The sequence below is a fragment of the Heliconius melpomene genome, chromosome 9, assembly GCF_056956725.1.
Source record: "Heliconius melpomene rosina isolate 202511_hmr_F chromosome 9, ASM5695672v1, whole genome shotgun sequence".
Taxonomy (NCBI): Eukaryota; Metazoa; Arthropoda; class Insecta; order Lepidoptera; family Nymphalidae; genus Heliconius; species Heliconius melpomene.
This window is the reverse complement of record NC_140397.1, coordinates 8823518-8843369: the sequence shown is the minus strand read 5'-3', so window position 1 is coordinate 8843369 and position 19852 is coordinate 8823518. Positions and strand designations below refer to the sequence as shown.

Sequence of the window (19852 nt, the reverse complement as noted above, 5' to 3'; positions counted from 1 at the left end):
TCTTTGTCATACATTTTTCATATTATATTGATTTTAAAAAATGTCGGAAAAACCGACACCCTGTGATGATTTTTAAGGTCCTAAGACTACAAATATTACTCTTTCTTAATTTTTTTTCTGTAATGTAATAATGAGTAACCCTTCTGTGAATTACAGTGTAAGATTGAAACGCATCTGCATCAGTTTTAAATAAAATGTCGTGTTTTTGCCAAACATTAAAATCAAAATAATTACTACACCCAACTTTAACCGACCGTACTGTAAAAAAAATTTACTACACTGTTTTTGCAAGTAATCTCAAAAGTTGGCGCATTTAATCTGGATTCCGAAATGGTACAATACTTGCTGGATTACTTCTTAGTTGAAGAGAGAAAAATCGAAATACACGGTAATCGGGATGACGTTCAGCATTTTGGTATCTTTGCCGATACATTCTAGCTGCAGTATTAGCATTACATAACCATTCTCCATGAATGAAATGCATATTGGCAATGTGTCAAAGACCGAGTATATGGCCTGGGAGAGCCCGGACTTGAGCACTATCCTTACAAGTCCTGGGCCAGCCTCTAAGTCGGAAAAGTTCAGATAGCGTTTGGACGGTATCCTGCGATCACAGACCACACCAGTGACCTCCCGCCATTTAGCCCAGGCAACGCTTATCCGGCCAAGGAGGTCGTGATCAATGCCTCCAGACTCGTGCATGACGGATCCAAGGGACCTGAACTTTTCCGACTTAGGGGCTGGCCCAGGACTTGTAAGGATAGTGCTCAAGTCCGGGCTCTCCCAGGCCATATACTCGGTCTTTGACACATTGCCAATATGCATTTCATTCATGGAGAATGGTTATGTAATGCTAATACTGCAGCTAGAATGTATCGGCAAAGATACCAAAATGCTGAACGTCATCCCGATTACCGTGTATTTCGATTTTTCTCTCTTCAACTAAGAAGTAATCCAGCAAGTATTGTACCATTTCGGAATCCAGATTAAATGCGCCAACTTTTGAGATTACTTGCAAAAACAGTGTAGTAAATTTTTTTTACAGTACGGTCGGTTAAAGTTGGGTGTAGTAATTATTTTGATTTTAATGTTTGGCAAAAACACGACATTTTATTTAAAACTGATGCAGATGCGTTTCAATCTTACACTGTAATTCACAGAAGGGTTACTCATTATTACATTACAGAAAAAAATTAAGAAAGAGTAATATTTGTAGTCTTAGGACCTTAAAAATCATCACAGGGTGTCGGTTTTTCCGACATTTTTTAAAATCAATATAATATGAAAAATGTATGACAAAGATTTTTTTTCATATTTTTCCCATAACTGTCACGACTTGGTCTATCACCTGTTTTCGTTTTATCGTTGACTCCTGGGATACCCTGTATATAAAAAAGGAAGTTGTAGAGTCTACAGGCAAAGAGAACCTAGTGTAGACACTATTATTTTTTTATGTTGAGTGGCAGAGGTTTGTGTTAAATTTTCTTTTAATTTTGAGCTTCTAGCAGAGTGGGAACCTAGTTCCCTGGTCGGTCTATTATCTACTCACTACGTAATCACCATTACGTATATTCGAACCTGTGAGTTCCAGGTAGCCAGGTACTGTTACACGTTATCAGTCTGTAGGAACAGCTCAGTATTATATTTCACATTTCCCATAAAGAGAGCTCCAAGGGAGGCACAATCTCACAATCAAAGGTTTACATTCCGTTATAAATTTTAACTAGAGTACAAGTTAAGTTAAAATATTTAATAGAACTAGCTTTTACATGCTACTTCCCTCGCGTGGTCAAATTAATTAACTGTATTCATACGTATGTATGACATATGACGCAAGTCTAAGTACTCCAGGTGACCAGCAGGTGGTGCAGGGGCACTAGCGGGAGAGTAAATACGACAGGCTGTGGGTTCGATTCCCACTTCAGGAAATGAAATATTTATCTAAATGTATATTTTCATTTCTTCGCTTTGACATCTGTAGAATTTGGCGCAAATTTGGAGCATTTGGAGTGGAATGTTTTAACACTTGGCTCTCTCTGCCTGTCCTGATGAATGGGGGATACAGAGTGAAGCTTAAAGCATGAAGCTAAAAGCCTTAAATATTTAAAGTTTAAATATATTTTATGTAATACTGTCAGTAATTTGAGTTAAAGTTCTACCGGTACGCGGCAGTGCGTGAGAGGCGGCCGCCATTGCTGCTGTATTGAGTCGAGCCGACAGTCGCCAGTTATGTCTTTATATTCAATATTTATTGACTATTAAACAAATAATTCATTTAAATGTATAAATGCAATAATATCGGTCCATAGCTTTATGAGCAATAATCATATAATATTTGTATTGTATTCAACTGTGTAGATGTCGCTGTAATGAGCCCGAGAATATAACGTAGTATTAGGACACTCCTTAGTTTTATACGGCGGGCGGATACAGTACTATGTTATGTTTCTTCTAACTAGAGTAGAGTAGAGAGTATATATTAACATGAGGAGAGATATCTATCTCATCTCATTGTAATAAATCTAATTACAATGCTTGAAGCATGCAGTTCCAGGCGTATCACGTACGTGTATTCATATATACCGATCTGATAATCACCCTTTTAATGAAAGTTGTTCAAAATAAAATAATTCATAGAACTTCAATAGAAAATGCACCTAAATCTTGATATAATAGGAAATATGTAAATGTAGTTATACTTACGCTGGGTCAGTGGCCGTTGAAGATAATAGATGTTATCTTAGTATAGCGGAATATTGAAATTTAATATTAGCAAGCAAAGTAGGGTTATAGGTACAGTACTGGCGGAACTCAAGAGAGAGGAAGCAAACCCACGACCGTCGCCGTTACAGTCAGCAAAGCCAGTGCGTCACGGGCTCACGGCGCGGCGGCGGACTCGTATTAAATTATACATATAAAAGATAAACTAAAAAGCGTAGCGACTTTTATAATCGCGGCAGTGACCCCGGCACCCCGTGACCCTGACCTCGTGCTATTAACATACATATCTTTCAATAAATAATTATCTAATATCTGAATGAATTATCAAAACCCGAGAAATGACCAAAAATTATTTTTAGTGTTGTGCTAAATATTTATCGATAATATTTGAGTTACTTAACTATTCGTATGATCGTGATAATAAAAGATGCTTCTGTGAGTTTTATAGTTTAAAAAGAAGCAGGATTTGAATCCACGCCTCTTGGAAAACGTCCAAGCTGTCCGATAAGAACGTGTGTTATAACTCTGTGATAGATTATATGTATTTATAATATTGCTTTTTTACCAATTATTTTACGGTTTACGTTTCGCCAGCGAACAAGGTCTTCCGATGGATTTCTAATATAACCACCTACCACCTACCTAGGAACAATACAGGAAATGCGCAACCTCGTTTACGGCCACAGCAAATTGAAGTGTCGATTCGAATTCCGTAGAATGTACCTAATATTTGTATTTTCCCAAGAAATCGCGATTCGTGACGAAATTCGTTGCAGAGCGAAGCGCTGACGGGAAAAGTTAGTTTTTGTGAAATGATCTGTTTCTAGCCGGACTTTGTTTTATGTCTCCATTAGTTCTGTTGCTAACTAACTCTCAGGTCGGGAACTAATTTCGTACATTTTATTCTTCTATTTTAGTTACTTACTGTCGTTATGCGGACGCGCTCGCGGATCGGCGCTATCTATTTATATATCTACTTAGAAAGTCGTTTGAAGCAAAAAATAGAGATCTCAGAGTTCTTATAAAATGTCCTAGTTTAAGGTTTTATTGTTTTGTTTATAGCATTCTTTCATCTCGCGGTTTGGCGATCTTCCACCACGCCACCACACCACCACGCCACCGTGGCTGTCTCGAATAGACAGAGTCACGTGCTTTCCGGCTATTACCGCGTGTCGGCCCGCACTCACACCGTAAATATAGACTATAGAACTATTTATACTATTGTCCTAAAATAAAAATATTATTTTGAAGAGTTATAGAGAGAAAGAGAGAGAGAGAGGGGCGGTGAACGACCGCGTTTTAGCGTATTTTAACATTTTATGAACTATTTTTTGATCTTTTGGTTTTAAAAGTGTTCTGCGCGGAACAGTGTTCAGTCTCTCATACTTATCGGTCGTATAGTTTTTATAGTTTCGATTTTATAGAGCGATTTGAAAAGGTGTTTATTGGTTTCTATGTGTTTTATGTTAGTTTTATGTAGATATAGCGTTACACATGTAAATTAAGTGAAGGCGAAGTGGAAAATCTTCAGATTTATTGACGGAAGGCGGAGAAATATTCCACTCGGAATGCTGTTTGATGGCGTTCTTGTCGGCTTCTACAGATTTAATAATATATTTATTTAGTTTTTCAATTTAAATAATAGAGATGTCTGTTACTGGTTTGTTAAGTGAAATAATTTTAATTTCACTGCTGCATAGTTAGTAGTACATAGTAATTTCTATATTTATTATACTTTACTGATTTTGAAATAAGTTACGTAATATTTTTAAAGTGAAAAATTATAAACGTGGCGGCGTTAGAACCCGCGGCTTTTCGACAGTTCTGTCCTAGTTCACAAAATAAATATATCACAGTTTGGTAAGAAATTGTGTCTTAGTGATATGAAATATTTTAAAATATTTCCATTGGCTGTGGCTCCCAGTGGCTGAACTCAATGCCGCGCTATGCCTCCTTACCAGAGCGAGGAAGTGAAAATATTAAATATTTAATTTCGTCGAGTTTTAATCGAACCCACCATCTGTCGTGTTTACAGTTGCACACCTATGTCCCTGCGCCACTATGTTTCTTGTCTATATTACTAATATTTTCTTACATAATATGTAAGGAAATATTAGTAATATATATTTAGTATTCAGAAATAGACACGAACTATACAGCAACAAGTTTCCTGATTAAAGGAAACTATAACACCACTGTAGCTAATCGTCGGCACGTGATGGTTGTGGTTGGGTTCAAATACCTATTATACCTATATTTTTTTTTCCTAACTTAACACTATAGGCCGCCTACAGCAGGGTAAGAAGATGAGACCTTGTGTTAAGACACTCCGTTCACAACCACCGCCCAAGTTTCGAGAAATAGCGTGTTGAGTTGCTGAACTCAATGCAAGTTGAGTGATGTTATATTTAATCCTACTGCTAAAATTTCAACATTTTTAATAGGAAATAGAACCCGCAATCAAAGTGTCCAATACGAAAAGAGTTCTAAAACTCCTAAAGAAACGAGAAAAAAAATTGCAAACTATAACTTGTTTATATTTCAATTATTATAGGTAACTACTGAGTTGTACAGATAATGTAAAAGTGACCGGAACTACCGCGTTACAGGTGAAAGGTCGCTCTGCTGCGTCTTACTACTGACTATTACGTTAACTATTAACAGTTACGATATTAAACTTATCGGTGCTTGTTTTTTTATTTATAAACACGTATTTTTATTCCTCGCTCTGGTAAGAAAACGAAGTGCGCCGTTAAATTTTGACACGTTTAAGAATTGAGCGATGTGAAGTGAAGCTAAGAAATATCTTCGTGAAAACACATGTTACTTAAATTTAATTATTCATTAGCGGTAGCTATGTAATTTGATTCTACGATTAATTTAGAAATAACAACTAAATACACTCCATATTAGATTTAGATATCTAATCACATATAACAACAGTGACCTTTTGAAAATGTTAAGGAATTTCACAAATTCTGGCTACATCACTTCTTTAGAAGAAATTAAACTTGGACTGACCATACTATATTAAAAAGGAAAACGACAGAAGCTAGACATAGTCAGTTGCCGTCATCGCCATCAATCAGGTACCAATCAGCTCTATAACGAATAGGCGCAGTAATTCATACAATTATAATAATGAATCATTATCACACTCCACATCGTCAGCTTTGTGAGCCGACCTTGCTGGCGGTCGGGCGACGTTATCTGACGGCCATATATCGTCGTTTTATATCCGAGCAATGAACTTAGGTGTTCTAACCTATCTGGAACATCTATTCTCCCACAATCCCTACTATTCTCGCATCTCCTGCTATTCTTTGCCGGATAGCCAAAGGAAAACTCGAGGACAAAGTTTATTCTATCCACTGTCAACAAATTAAAGATATGTATATCGCGAGTACAATACGACCTATTTAAAGAGTGTTCCTTGATGTTAGGTTTTCTGAACTTTTGGGCACTGGACAAACATTTAACAAGAAAATGATCATTATTAAGAAAAAACATTTAAAAACATATATTTAGACACCGGCAGCTCATTTCGTTGTTTCGACGACTCATCGGCCGTACTGTATGTATGGTGGTATAATTACAGATTGCTCGACCATGGCGTGATCTAACATGGACTAGACACCTACATCAATGAGGCTACGGCTTCTACGAAAGTGTGTAATTAACGAGTGTCCCGCTATCGACACTGGCGCGTCACTACGCGGTGCGGTACGTGCGCGGGCGCACGTCGCCGCGACGTCACGCGCGGACCGCGCGAAATCTGCGAACAAGGCCGAGCGACGACCTCACGGTGCAGTGCTGTCGGAGACACGTGCTGACTTACTAGGCTTCAGGTGGTTTCATATGGATGTAGGGGATTTACCATATATAGATAGTAATGAATTTTTTTGAGCCCGTAACCAGGGTGAACCTATTCAGCATAGGTATTTATCACTCCGCTTCAGGCACAGGCACAGTCTATTTTATTGTCTGTAAATGAAAATCAAACCCTCACAACCGATCTCATAAAAGTAAAGGTAAACTGAAAATAAAACGATAGTTTACTAAAAAAAAATTATTATTAAAATAATCTTTCGATGTACGCCATATATGTATACATTCTTGAAGTATAATACCACTTGAATATTTATATAGGACCATAATAGCATTATGAAGTAAACTCTTAACACAAGTATAATTACCGTTTACAATTAACCTTAAAGTTGTATGTACGTACAGAAATAACTATTGCAATGACCGTCCCAAATCCCAATAGTATAGTTTTATAGCATCGCGTGCAACTAAACGCCGCGTTTGGTCTTGTTACCGGAGCGAGGAAATGAAAATGAAGTATTCATTGACGTCTTAGCGCCGCGCTGGAGAGTTTTACTGAAACACCAGTGTTGATCCAAATATTATCACTAAACATCCGGCGTGTACCTGAATACTCGTTACATTATACTCGCATTTTGTAAACAAGCGACAGTGAGCTCAATTTTTTATTAAAACTTCAATGTGCATCAAACATTGTCTTGCACGACGGTATACCTCACTCATTCTCATTTCCTCGTTCTTAAGAAGACAGACAGAATGGCGTTGAGTTTCGCCACTCAAGACGCTCGTTTCGAAAATTGGGCAATGCTTGGAAAAGGAAGTGTCTCAATATTATATTCCCTCTGTTTACGGCATACAGGATGAAGCTGCGTAAAGATCCTTCAGAAGTGTGAAGTTATAAATATTGATATATCGTCAACTATCAATAAAGACAATCTGTAATTCTCTAAGTAACGACGTGATCACATTTGCATATTAAGTAGTATTCATCAGATTATTTATGCTTTAAACAATTTTAAGTCCACATTTTATGATATTTCATAATTTAAGAGTTACCTGTCGGGTCTTGTCATAATATAATATTAAAAATAGAAAAAAAACTCGATACGAAACAAGAAATATCTTATTTCGACTAATAATTTTAAATAAACACTAAAATATTAGTGTTTATTTGATGTTCACTCATATTATATAATTTATACGGACTGAATGAGAGAACAGAACAATATGTGAGGTGCTTCACTCTCTGTCAACTCTCTGTGTCGCATGTATAACGCCGACCATACCTTCCGGAGGAGACATATTATGAATACAAACATTCTTTTATATAAATATCAATCTTACAAAGCGAACATTAGCTATGGTAATTGGTAATACTTTGTTCTCGTTCTAACGTAATATTTATTAGATAACAATCAAAGAATGGCATTTTCGGCGGCTTCCAGAACATATTGTATATACGAGTATATATACAGGGTGGAATTGTCAGCGCCACTTTAAATGAAACCACAGTTTTAACTACTCTATAAAAGCCTAATATAATTCGGAAAAAAAATAATTCTCATAAATCAAAATTTTTTTTTTTCAAACAAAATAAATAATAAAATTATCGTTTTAAAATAAAACGCCATTTGTAAAGTATAACATAGGCACGCACACACTTACCTGTCAAAGCGGCAATGTCGCTTACGTATGTGTGCGTGACACGAAATACAGGTATGGATAAAAATCGTGAAATGTAAAAAAAATCCTACGTCCAAACCGTTGAGGTACCTTGATTATTTTTTTAAATTCTGGGTTTGAAATATTTTACCCTATATGCAGTTTCAGTAAAAGAAGAGCTGCCTCTTCCACCCTGTATAACATGTTATAATAAACAAACGTTCATCCGTTTGTCATTTGCGAGGTATTTCTGTGGGACACTGAGCACGAGGCACGCCGTCCCCGCACTGACACTACGATTTCTTCCACGGTATCAGTTCTGTACGCTCGGACGCCCGCGGCCTGCAATACCTGCGCCTGTGTCCAACGTTTCCTGGCAATTAAAAACCACTTGTTTAATTATGAAACAAAATATGGCGATGTTTATGCATTCATTATTAATTACTACTTTATACCTCTATTAATAATACTCTATTGATATGCAAACACAGCATAAACATCAGTCATTCCAATTTATTATATAAAAAGTGATTATATAAGGGTTCCGTTTTTATTCGTTTCGCAATACGGAACCCTAAAAACATAAGCATCCTAACGTAAGCACCACCAACACCAACCACTTGACACTATTTTTTTTAAATAATAAATCAAATAGTAGTTAGTATAATAATATTATGAATTGATTTAATAGAATCAAGCCACTCCATTGCACTAAGCAGATTACAGGAAAAGCCAAAGAGAATGTTCAACATTCATTCTGTATAACAGTCAGTTTATAATATTAACAGGATGTGATATTTTATATCGACACTAATATAAAATTTAATTTTTAAAACAATAAAATGAATTGTCGGTAGAAACTTTTTTAAAAAATTAGTTTTAACGACGGCGCTTAAATAAAGCGGAAGGCATTACAGGGATAGTTCCAATGACTCCGAAATAATGCCACTAAGAGCCTACTTTCCACTTAATCATCTTTAATGTGGCGTGAAGGTGATAATACATTAAATCCCCTCTGACGGGCGTCGCCTGTCACAGTGTTGGGACACTGCAGCGTCGCAGGAGACGCGGCTGACCAAATGTTACCAGATATCTAATCGTGCTTGACGGTGGCCTAAACCGGACCCAAGTTTGACAGCTACCAACTTTCACCATAATTATTATTTATACACTTGCCCCGATCCCGCTCCTTATCTTCCACTTCATAATTTTCGTTACGGATCCCTCATCTGACGTAGATTGCGTCTGGCTTCCGGACACCGCTATACATGACTGTATTCAATTAAATATTTAAATATCTCGTGACAAATCATCTCTTCCGACGCGTAATTGGAAACTGTACTGGTTCTGGTCGAGCTGGTCGAGCTGGGTGTACGCACTACTCTGTGGGCAAGGTCGACTGAATTGTAAACCCGAATTCGAATACACATATTTATTGATATCTTATAAGATGCTCCTAAAGTATCGCGTTACATGTGGCGCTAATTGACACCTGAGACTGTATTCTTTCCTACATAAAGTAAAGCACGATCGAGCCGCTTCAAGTGATATAAATAGAAAATTGAAATAGATAATTTGTTGTTAGAGGGGAAGTGGCACGTCTCTCGTTGCGGGAGTATTTCTGATGTTTATTAATCTAATAACAACAATTAGCGGGACGTCCGCGTCCGTGTGTGGTCGTCGCGTGACTAACGACCATTACGACCGCCACTAGCGCCATCTACGCCATTTCTGCGCGTGCTTCATTTTTCATAATTAAATAGCAAATTTTTATGAGATTGCATGTTATTTTTCGTCATTATCACATTATACATCGCTTTAATGATATAAGTTAAGCTTGTTATTATACCAAGAATTCATTTCATTGAAATATGCCATTAGCTGTCGCAGTGGTGGTCTATAGCCATGCTCTGGTAAAACAGAATGTCTTACCCTACTTCATCCAACAAGATGAAGCATGACGCTTTATTTGCCGCATATATTAAGATAGACAGCTCTCTGTATTGTTATGACACTCCCTTATCCACTTTCAAATAATATACTAGCACTATGTAGAAGCTCATAGCTGCTAGGGCCGGTCGCGCCCGCGGCACGCAGACCAGCAACACCACCATATATCAGTGTAACTCGTAATGGAAATCAATTTATTCATAGCCATCATCAGACCGCTCTGCGATGATACAGTTATTTTATTAATATTAAATGAGAAAATTATATATTGTGTGTATTTGTGTGTTACTTCTGGACGTTACGGCGCAGCGGCACAGAGCCGGAGTGTAAACGCCGTTGTAGTAGGTTCGATTCTATTCGAGTCAAAGATTTTTTTCTCGCTTTGGTATAAACATAAAATTCTACCACTTAATACACAATGTCTCGATAATTGGACGAAAAGTGGGAAACGGAGTGCATTTACACTAGGTTTCCTTTACGCGGTGAAAAGATTTTTTTAACTATATAAGAGTTCCCCTGCATGTGCTCGAATTCGCATCCATCCAGCCAGATATTTTCCACTTTAAACTACCAGTACAATACGTGTTAATCAAATGTCATAAATCATACTTGTTCATTAAAATTAAGAAGAGTACATTAACTTTGTAATTTCTTATATTCAAAAATAAAAAAACTTTGATTTATAATAGTTCAGTTCCCGCAGCCTCCCGCGATCTCTGATAAGGTAACGTCTTCATCTCGAGGGCGTGTTTATTGCTGTATACACATCTTCGCGGAAGAGATAACTCGACACAATTTAGATTGTTACATAGATTATGTAATTTTTGTGCCAAATTTAACACTTTATTGATAGTGAATTGATGGGTTCTAAATTTTGACTTGCCGACACTTATAATTGAGTAGTTTGTACCCGCGACTTCGCCCCGTATGTGAAATAACTGAGTGGGCTATATCGAAAGGATTAGAATTTAATTAATGGCCTTCAATTATTCAAATCAAAGCCGGTCAAAAGAAGTTTTCTATTCGTACCAATACAAATTCAGCTGTATAATATTAGTATAGCTGTACAAGCCTACCTGTACAAACCGAGTATATTAACAAATTTTCTTCATTTTAATAAATTATCTATATATAAAGCAGTATTGAAATGAAATATTTAATTTCCTCGAATGGGAATAGAACTCACAACCTGTCACGTTTACAGTTACTAATTTCCTTACAATTCGCTTAAGAAGCTATGCAATAACATAATCTATGTCCATTCATTCAGTTCATACCACACGCCTGCACATCCTCGTAAGTTGCCCTAAGTATCGCTATTTACGTCGGCAGTTAGCGCGACCGCCATCTAGGGAACCTATTAACTGAGCCGGAGCTGGCTGGAGTCAGGTTGTGACACGCCAGCGTTTGTGTAACAGCTTAAAATAAACTGATATAGTTATTTTTGTGGTTAAATCTTTAAGTTCGGATCAAAAAGTTATCGTTCATTATAAATAAAGTAAATCTGTTGATCAATAATATCAAGACCTCACGCATCACACAACTATCGAGACGTTGCGAATTGAACACCGCGCTTCGCCTCATTGCCAGAGTGATTCACTGCTCAGATATGCAATCGAACCCAACATCTCCACATTGGCAGTCAACCAGACCCGTGCTCACCTACATCGTTCCAAGTTTACTACCGACCGTATGTTATCGGGCCGTCCTTCAATTATATCTCAATTAAGCAAGAACTGATCATTATAATTAAAAGATAATTCAAATTAAGGCAAATGAATATTCACAGCTAATAAGAATTAAATTACAATTAATTATTAAAATCACGTTTATAGGTGTACAATTAGTGATATTTACAAGTGTTTACATTAATATGTGTGGAGGGAAACAAACCAGTTCTCACGCCGATATGTCGATACGCGCCAGATGTAACACCTCTACGACTACGTGGTACATAGCTACCTATGACCAATAAAAAGTTTTTTTTTCAAGATGTAATATATTTTGTTTCTATAATAAAAAATACTATCCTATACTGTAATAATAATCGTTAGATATGTGCAGTAGTGCAGTTTGATCTCACTAGTACCATACCCCCAGTATGGTAATTAAGTCAAATCCGACCGTGAAAACTACAATATTTTTATTTTTCTTCATTTTAGTTAGAAATATTATTTTGGTACAAAAAGATTATCATATCGGCAAACTCTATTGAACATATTCTATACAACATCTAAGCAACTATTAATAAGTAATAAACCATTAAAAATATTACAATATTCAAAAGAAAACACTCTGTACATAAAATAGAAACATACCTCCAGAACAAAAGTCCATTCGCCATATAATTTCATGGCGTCCTTTATTCAGTAAAAGCTTATTTGCCTTAAAATAAGCTTTAGAATTTAAGAAGATTGTAATGTAAATACAAACACCATAAGAACCTCTAAACTCTCGGAACTCATTATGGGGTATTCTCCGCCACGTTTGATGCCTCCTTTCATTGCCTCTAAGTGCACAGTATGTTTGGTGGAATAAGTCATTTCACAAATTTAATAAGTATAACGTTACTTTAATGAAAACTGCGCTAATAGGATGTTTATTTTAAGTGGGAATTATTTTGCTTACAGTTTTTAGTTAGGCTTTAAAGGTGTCGTAATTATATATGTATGTACATGGTGTTTGAATAAGTGTAGTAATAAGTAATGTTATTGTGCAATATTGCATGCATTAGTTAACATTACGGTAAGTACGTACGAGTAGACTCTGCAGGAAGTAGTACAAACCACATTTGTGGTGGAATTGAAACTCAAATATTTTGTTTGAAAATATAGTCTACGCTATTCTAGAATGGACATACCCGTATGTATGTTGTTTGTGTCTGCGGTCAGTAGTGCATTTCGTATTCGTTGTACTGCCTCCATCCAGACAAAACATTGTCATTAGAATTTAGTTTATGAAAATTTATAAAAACCAAAACAAAAAGTTTTTTTGATATTCCGTATAGCGGGGAAGGTAGTAACAGATAAGACAATCTGTTCTCTACATTATGTGTTGAATGGAGGAACTCAACGCCGCGCTTTGAGCGCCAAAGGCAGAACCAGAGTGGGGAAATTTAATTAAAATAAATTAAATATAATCATTTCCTCGAGTGGTGATCAAACCCAGAACAGCCACGCTTACAGACAGATGCCGTCCCACTGCGCTACCACGACCACTACAAAGAAAGAGTTATAATGTTATAAACCATAATTTTTGTTTTCATTCTGAAATATACAAATGCAACAATAATATATTAGTGGACCCGAACGCGGCTACGCCCGCTTGAACTATACGAATATTTATTAAATATATTTATGAAATTATTTTCAGTTTTCAGTAGAGAGATGCGTTAAGCAAACTCATTTTGGGTGATGTTTTTTAACAACAAACTTTGCAAATCGTTGCTTAGCAACGACAGTTGTTATTACCGTGGCGGAATAAATTGCATGTCAAATTAATAAGTATTTTAATATATTGCTATATTTCGAAAATATTACAAATATGACAAAAAAAAGTATCCCATGTTCATCCCGAGACCCTCAAGTATCTCTATATGAGTATTTTATCACAATTAAATTAGCGGTTTGGCCCTGATTGCGTAAAAGACAGACAGACAGACAGACAGAGTTACTTTCGAATTTATAATATAGGTATGGATTGTATATTAATATAAGTTATATGACGTTGTTACAGCGATACTCCAGCGCGCGACGTACAAGGTGGGGCTGCTGACCATCCAGGGGGTGTCCACCTGCCTCTACCTCTGCATGGACGCGTGCGGGTTCCACTATGCTAATGTGAGTTATCCTACCTACGAGTATGTTACCGGTACTATCACTATCTACACCTTACATATTACAAGTAATATGCCTACATATGTATGTTAATCCTTGTATACACGGTGATCATAAAACAGCATAAAATATTGTTTAATAATGTAACATAAAGTATAAATAAAATAAAAATATTACTAGGTACATTAATTTAATAATTTTAGAGGCAAAGCGCGCATTGAGTTCCGCCGCTCGACATGCAATGCTTTAAATCCGGCGGGAAAGGGAAATGTCTTAATGGGAACGGAGTGTCTTAACACTAGGTTCCCAGATTAACTCTGGCTATGAACGGGATATAGCGTAAAGTTAAAAAAAATTACATAGTGGAATTGGAACCCGCGCCTCTTGGAACCTGTCCATGCGCTCTGACCACTTATCCATACGTTAGGTTCTTAGCAGGCCATACGTTACGTCATAATTCTGACATGCTTGTCATAACATATTTAAATGTTCTACTAATAACATAAATGAGTTAGTAAACGTACTGAGAGATTTTTACAAATTTCCGCTACGCAAAGATTTTTGATAGGAAATAATACCTAAATTATAAACTTTATTTGACTACATTTGAATAAATAAATAATATCACAAAGAACGACATATTACAAAATTTTCTTTTTCGGCACCAGTAAAGGATCTATAAACCTAAGTTTAACTAACTCATTATCCTCTCGGCATCCTAGGCCCACTTTACATTCGCTATTTGCTGAAACAATCACGTCTTTATTCACAGCCGTCTCTGTACCGCTAAACGCCTTATTGAGAAAACTTTCACATAAAAGAAATAAAACTTTATGATGTGATTGCATCTATAAACTTTCCTATTTTTTTTATATTTGTCTAGAATTAAAGTGCAACCCAATACCGTTTTATTTCACCCAACTGGGCAATTATTAAAATAATTACAATAATTCTTCCAAGAACATATTTATAGGAACTTTGTTCTTACTGTATATGTATACAACAAGGTAGACAGAAGGAACCTAGTACCGTACCTAGTAGTTCTACCGAGTAGGATTCGAACACGTTTGCAGTCAACCACGCCACGACGAGCTCATGGCGTATAATAAAGAATACTTAACTTTTTATCTCCTATAGATTTTTATCATACAAAATATGCACATTTAGTAAGATCTTACATTTAATGAACCCGTGTAATTGTTGTAACGACTAACGACTAACGACTAACGACGCTCGATTCTCACGAAAACGTCCATTTCTCTAATTAACACGTTTAGTGGGAAATTAAAATATAAGTATATAGTTATCGAATACCCATCGCGGCCGTAAAGCAGGCCGGTAGCGTGCATCTGGATATTTAGTTTGTTAATGTATTATAATATAAGAGCTAATTGCCTCTTAGCTGTGTTTACTGCTTAGAGATCTTTGATTTTGGAAGAACCCACGTCTTGTGAAGTGGGATATAAACATGCAACGTGTTCAAAGTAGTAACAAAAACATGCCACAATGAAACTTTCACCGCGAGGATCATCGATCATAGATCGATCTATAGATCACTAGATCACTCGATAAAACATAATAACCGAAAACGATACTCATTGTAAGGGATCCAAATGGATTCAAGTTTTCTTTCAACTTGAACAAAACGTGTCAGTAAACAATATTTAATGAAACTACTTGAGTAAGTAATGGATTCTATGTCGCTTTCAACTCTACAATGTGTATATAAAACTCTTCCGTTACCGAGTGACCTACACACAACGCACACCCGGAGCCATACGGCGCAGAACGCAGTGGCACGGCGTCTTTGAATGTAATGATAGTGAGCTCAATTTCCACTCGAAAATGAATTATTTTCATTTCTTCGCTCTGTAAAGAAGACTGAGATCCTCCAATCCACACGCAAGAATACAGGACACGCGAGGCCTTTAAAAAATAGTTGGGGACAGTTTGGTATTCGCTATTGACAGACAGTTAAATCTACAAACTGCCCAAGATGTGAGTTCAGGTTCACGTTAAGTAAGTAGTGCTGGTGCTGGTGGTCCACTGTACTGACGTAATTAAGACTGTAGCACCAATGAGCGAATGAAGTCATTTGAAGGCCGGCAACGCACTTGTAGCTCCTCTGGTGCTGCACGGGGTCGTGGGCGGCGGTGATCACCACCAGGTGACCCGAGCGCTCGGTTGCTTTGTCCTTTTTCCATAAAAAAAAAATTAAACTGTAGCACGGCACGTCATATTTCAAATGCTATGAACCTGTATGCAATTCTAGTTACTAAAAATAATATTTTTAAAATCTAATTCTACGCGCAGAGACGAGAAATACAATCATATCCTGCAAATTATAACGTTACAACGTAAAAAATATCGCTTACTTTAATTGCAATTATAAAAAGCCTATATTTATGTATGTATGTGCATTACGCCTAAACTACTGCTAATTAACTATTTTCCAAATTATTTTTCTCGAAGCATAACTCAAATTGGATTAACACCTGTTACACCACGTATGTCGATACGCCCAGAAGCAGTCGCCAGCTATTTATATAACTGTTCGTCAATTCCCATAGATGATCGATGTATTGTTGATTGAACGGTTTGACGCGATTTAACAATTGGTTCTAGCTCGTGGGTGGTGGTGGGTGTTGGTGGGTGGTGGGTCTTGGCGCCGCGTCACGCGTGTCAACTTGTCACGTCCACTTTGTGGTATAATAAATAATAATTATGGGATTGTATTTCTTATTTGTTTTGTTGTGTGACGCGTTTTGTTAATAGTATTGGGGAGCGTATCAAATTTTCATTGCAAATTATTTAGATTTTTTTAGTTACAATAAAAAATCTGAATATATGTATATTTCCATACATGAAAGAAAAAAATATTTATAATTAATACTTTTACATCATAGCATAGTATCCGACCGTTAACATGTTGTTATAGGTTCGATTTCCACTCGAAAGTATTAATAATTTTTATATCCACGCTCTATTAACAAGACAAACCGCGATGTTGAATTTTGCCACTGAAACATTATATTTGGAAAATCGAGTACAGGTTGAAGAATACTAGTGTCCTTTTTCTTTTATTTTAATATTAATGTAGACTTTTGAACTTTAAAATATAAAAAAATCAATAAAACATTTAGAATTTGTTTTCACCATTAATTTATCTAACGTAAAGCACCAACTGTTAGTCAGCATCAGGTGCGAGGGTAGGTCGGGTAGGGAGTAGAGCCAAGCAAAAAATCACACATAGAGACATAAATCCCGGTCGTTAACTTTATTTATGTTTTGTTTAACTAATTGTTGGGGATTATACCTCCCCCCCACCGGCGCCATTGTCGTAGATCACGGTGCTCTGCTCCGTGATCTATGGTGTTACAAATCATATTATAGGTTTCACACTTCGTGGGGGGTTGTGCCTTTTGTGGTTTTTTATTTTCTATGGTTTCACGATGTATTCCGGTAATAATATGAAAGAACCTAGTGTGAATACTTTACGCCGCGGTTTGTCTTTTTACTGAGAGAGGAAAGAAAAAATAATATTTCGAGTGGGGATCGAACTCCCAACCGACGCGACGGGCTTACAGTCAGGCGCTGTGCTGGCGACCTCGTGGATATTATTTTTAGACTTTGATAGAGTTTTTTAATTATGGTTAGTATCTGCGGTTGCTTAATCGTAGTTCATGAATTAAATTAATTAAAATCTGTCCTTCAAATATTTATGAATATTAAACTGTAACATTATTTATTTATTTACTTTTTTTTCTCTAGCCTGGCGTGCTACGTTTAGAAATGATTAGACTGTTAGAGCCAAGTTGATGAATTTTAGGAATAAATTTTATAATCTTTTTCAAACCAAAACAATTACTCCATTAAACGTTTAATTCGTCAAATTCTTTGCCACCTGGAAAGTATATATAGATTATCGGTCGGCGTTCGTGGTGTATAGTCAAACAGACAAATAAACATCTCCTTATAGAAACCACCCACGTGTTTCAGTTATCAGGACGCGGTGTTAATGCTTTATATATAGCGGGCATTACGTGTAACGACCGGTAACGGCCGGTAACGACCGGTAACGGACGAAGTAACAACTTCGACTGTTGCTGTTGTGATGTGCGTTTACTTTATGATGATGTAGATGTTGTTAAGTACGTTAAATCATTATTATTCTCCTTTTCTTTTTGTCTTCGCATCAGTCTCGTATCGAGCGGAATATATAAAACAAAATTATTAGAGACGATGTCTTACCATTCAGGCTTCAGCACATTTTATCGTTGTGGTTTGGGTCCCTACTCGAGATATTTAATTTCATTTCGCCGCTCTGTAAGACTTAGTGCGGTGTTAAGTACCGCAAGCCAACACGAACTGATCTCTAATTTGAGGAACACTAGATTCTCTCTGCTTATCTGTGCTGTCCTGCTAAATGCAAATGTAAACCTAAAAAAACCAACTTAAGCGTCGAAATATGATAGAAGAATAAATTATACTCACTTACGGGTCATAATCAGAAAAGTGGACATTTTCGAATTCGTAACGTAACTGATAAGTAACAACACTGATAATGTTTGTTACGAAACTGATGTCATAAGGTATTATACACAACAAAATAAGGATATTATATGAATAAAATATTATTTTTTTTATTTAATGAGACACAGATTAAAATTTTAAAGATTCAATCGTGGAATTAACAGATTATAAATGTAAGAAGAAAACATAACAAACTGACAATATGAACAATATAATAATGCTAGTTAGTAACGTAATAAACTTATATTTCTAGTTAGAGATCACAAAGTTAATGATAAAATTAAATCCACTTTAAAATATATCAAAATTTGAGTTGTTATCACTGGAATTAAGTTTAATTCTTTGTGTTTATTCCGCATATCTTCATATTTAATAGGATTGGTGTTTTTAAGACGTTCTCTATATCTTTTATGTATTTCAGCACTTGACATAGGAGCCATGACGCTTACTGAAAACACAAAAATATTTATCAAAAAATAATAATCACAAAATCACAACTAATTTCAGGCAGAATAAAAAATATTTTTAACTAAATCGGTTCAGCTGTTTCTGAGATTAGCGTGCACAAACACAGACAAACAAGCAAACAAGCAAAAAACTTAAAAATCATTATTTTTGGTTACTTTACTTTATGAAAAGTCACTAATAGTTTTTTTCATATGCCAGCAATTTTTTTTTCTTATATATATATCTTCCATATACAAGCACCGGTTCGATACAATTTTATTATAAACATATATAAGAAAACATTGGTACCGTAATTGTAGTAGGCTTCATATTTTCTCAATTTCGTTACGTAACGAAATATAACGAAATTGAGAATGAAATCTGAGAAATTCTAACCCTTTTAAATATTTGCTCATAAGCCACGTGTTGCATCTGCAAGCACTGAAGTTCTTTTTTGAGATTTTGTAAAAAGAAGCAAATAACATAAACAAGAAAACGAAATTATAGAATACTTACCAAAATAAAAGCCGTTTATAACCCTGAGATGTAATTTCACGCATTCCCTCTAAAACATTTGAACCCCTCAACTGCTGCGAGAACACTACTTGTCGTACCTACGACAGCATTGACTTTTTGAATTATGGTGCCACAACAAAAAACAATATTAAACACCATCCAAAATAATTGCGTTCATCATTTAATTGTACGTTACTAGCCCTGAGTAACAAAAAGACAATATTTTGGGACAAATTTACTTAACTAATATATATTGTTTATTAAATAATGTATCAATAAAAGTAGTTCTATTTAATATTATGCATAAAGTAAAGTAATATAAACATATCTGAAATCAAATAAAACCATAAACATTCGTA

At 35.9% G+C, this 19852-nt stretch overlaps 1 protein-coding gene across 2 annotated transcripts in view; it reads left to right on the top strand.

Annotated features, from left to right (window-relative positions):
- Window positions 1-19852, top strand: part of bnl (fibroblast growth factor branchless) — a 111162-nt gene that overhangs the window by 70884 nt on the left and 20426 nt on the right. For both annotated transcript variants that reach the window (XM_085189994.1, XM_085189993.1), the window contains exon 2: window positions 13897-14000. In XM_085189994.1, the coding sequence (XP_085046120.1) occupies window positions 13897-14000 (104 nt within the window). The remainder of the gene's footprint in view (window positions 1-13896; window positions 14001-19852) is intronic.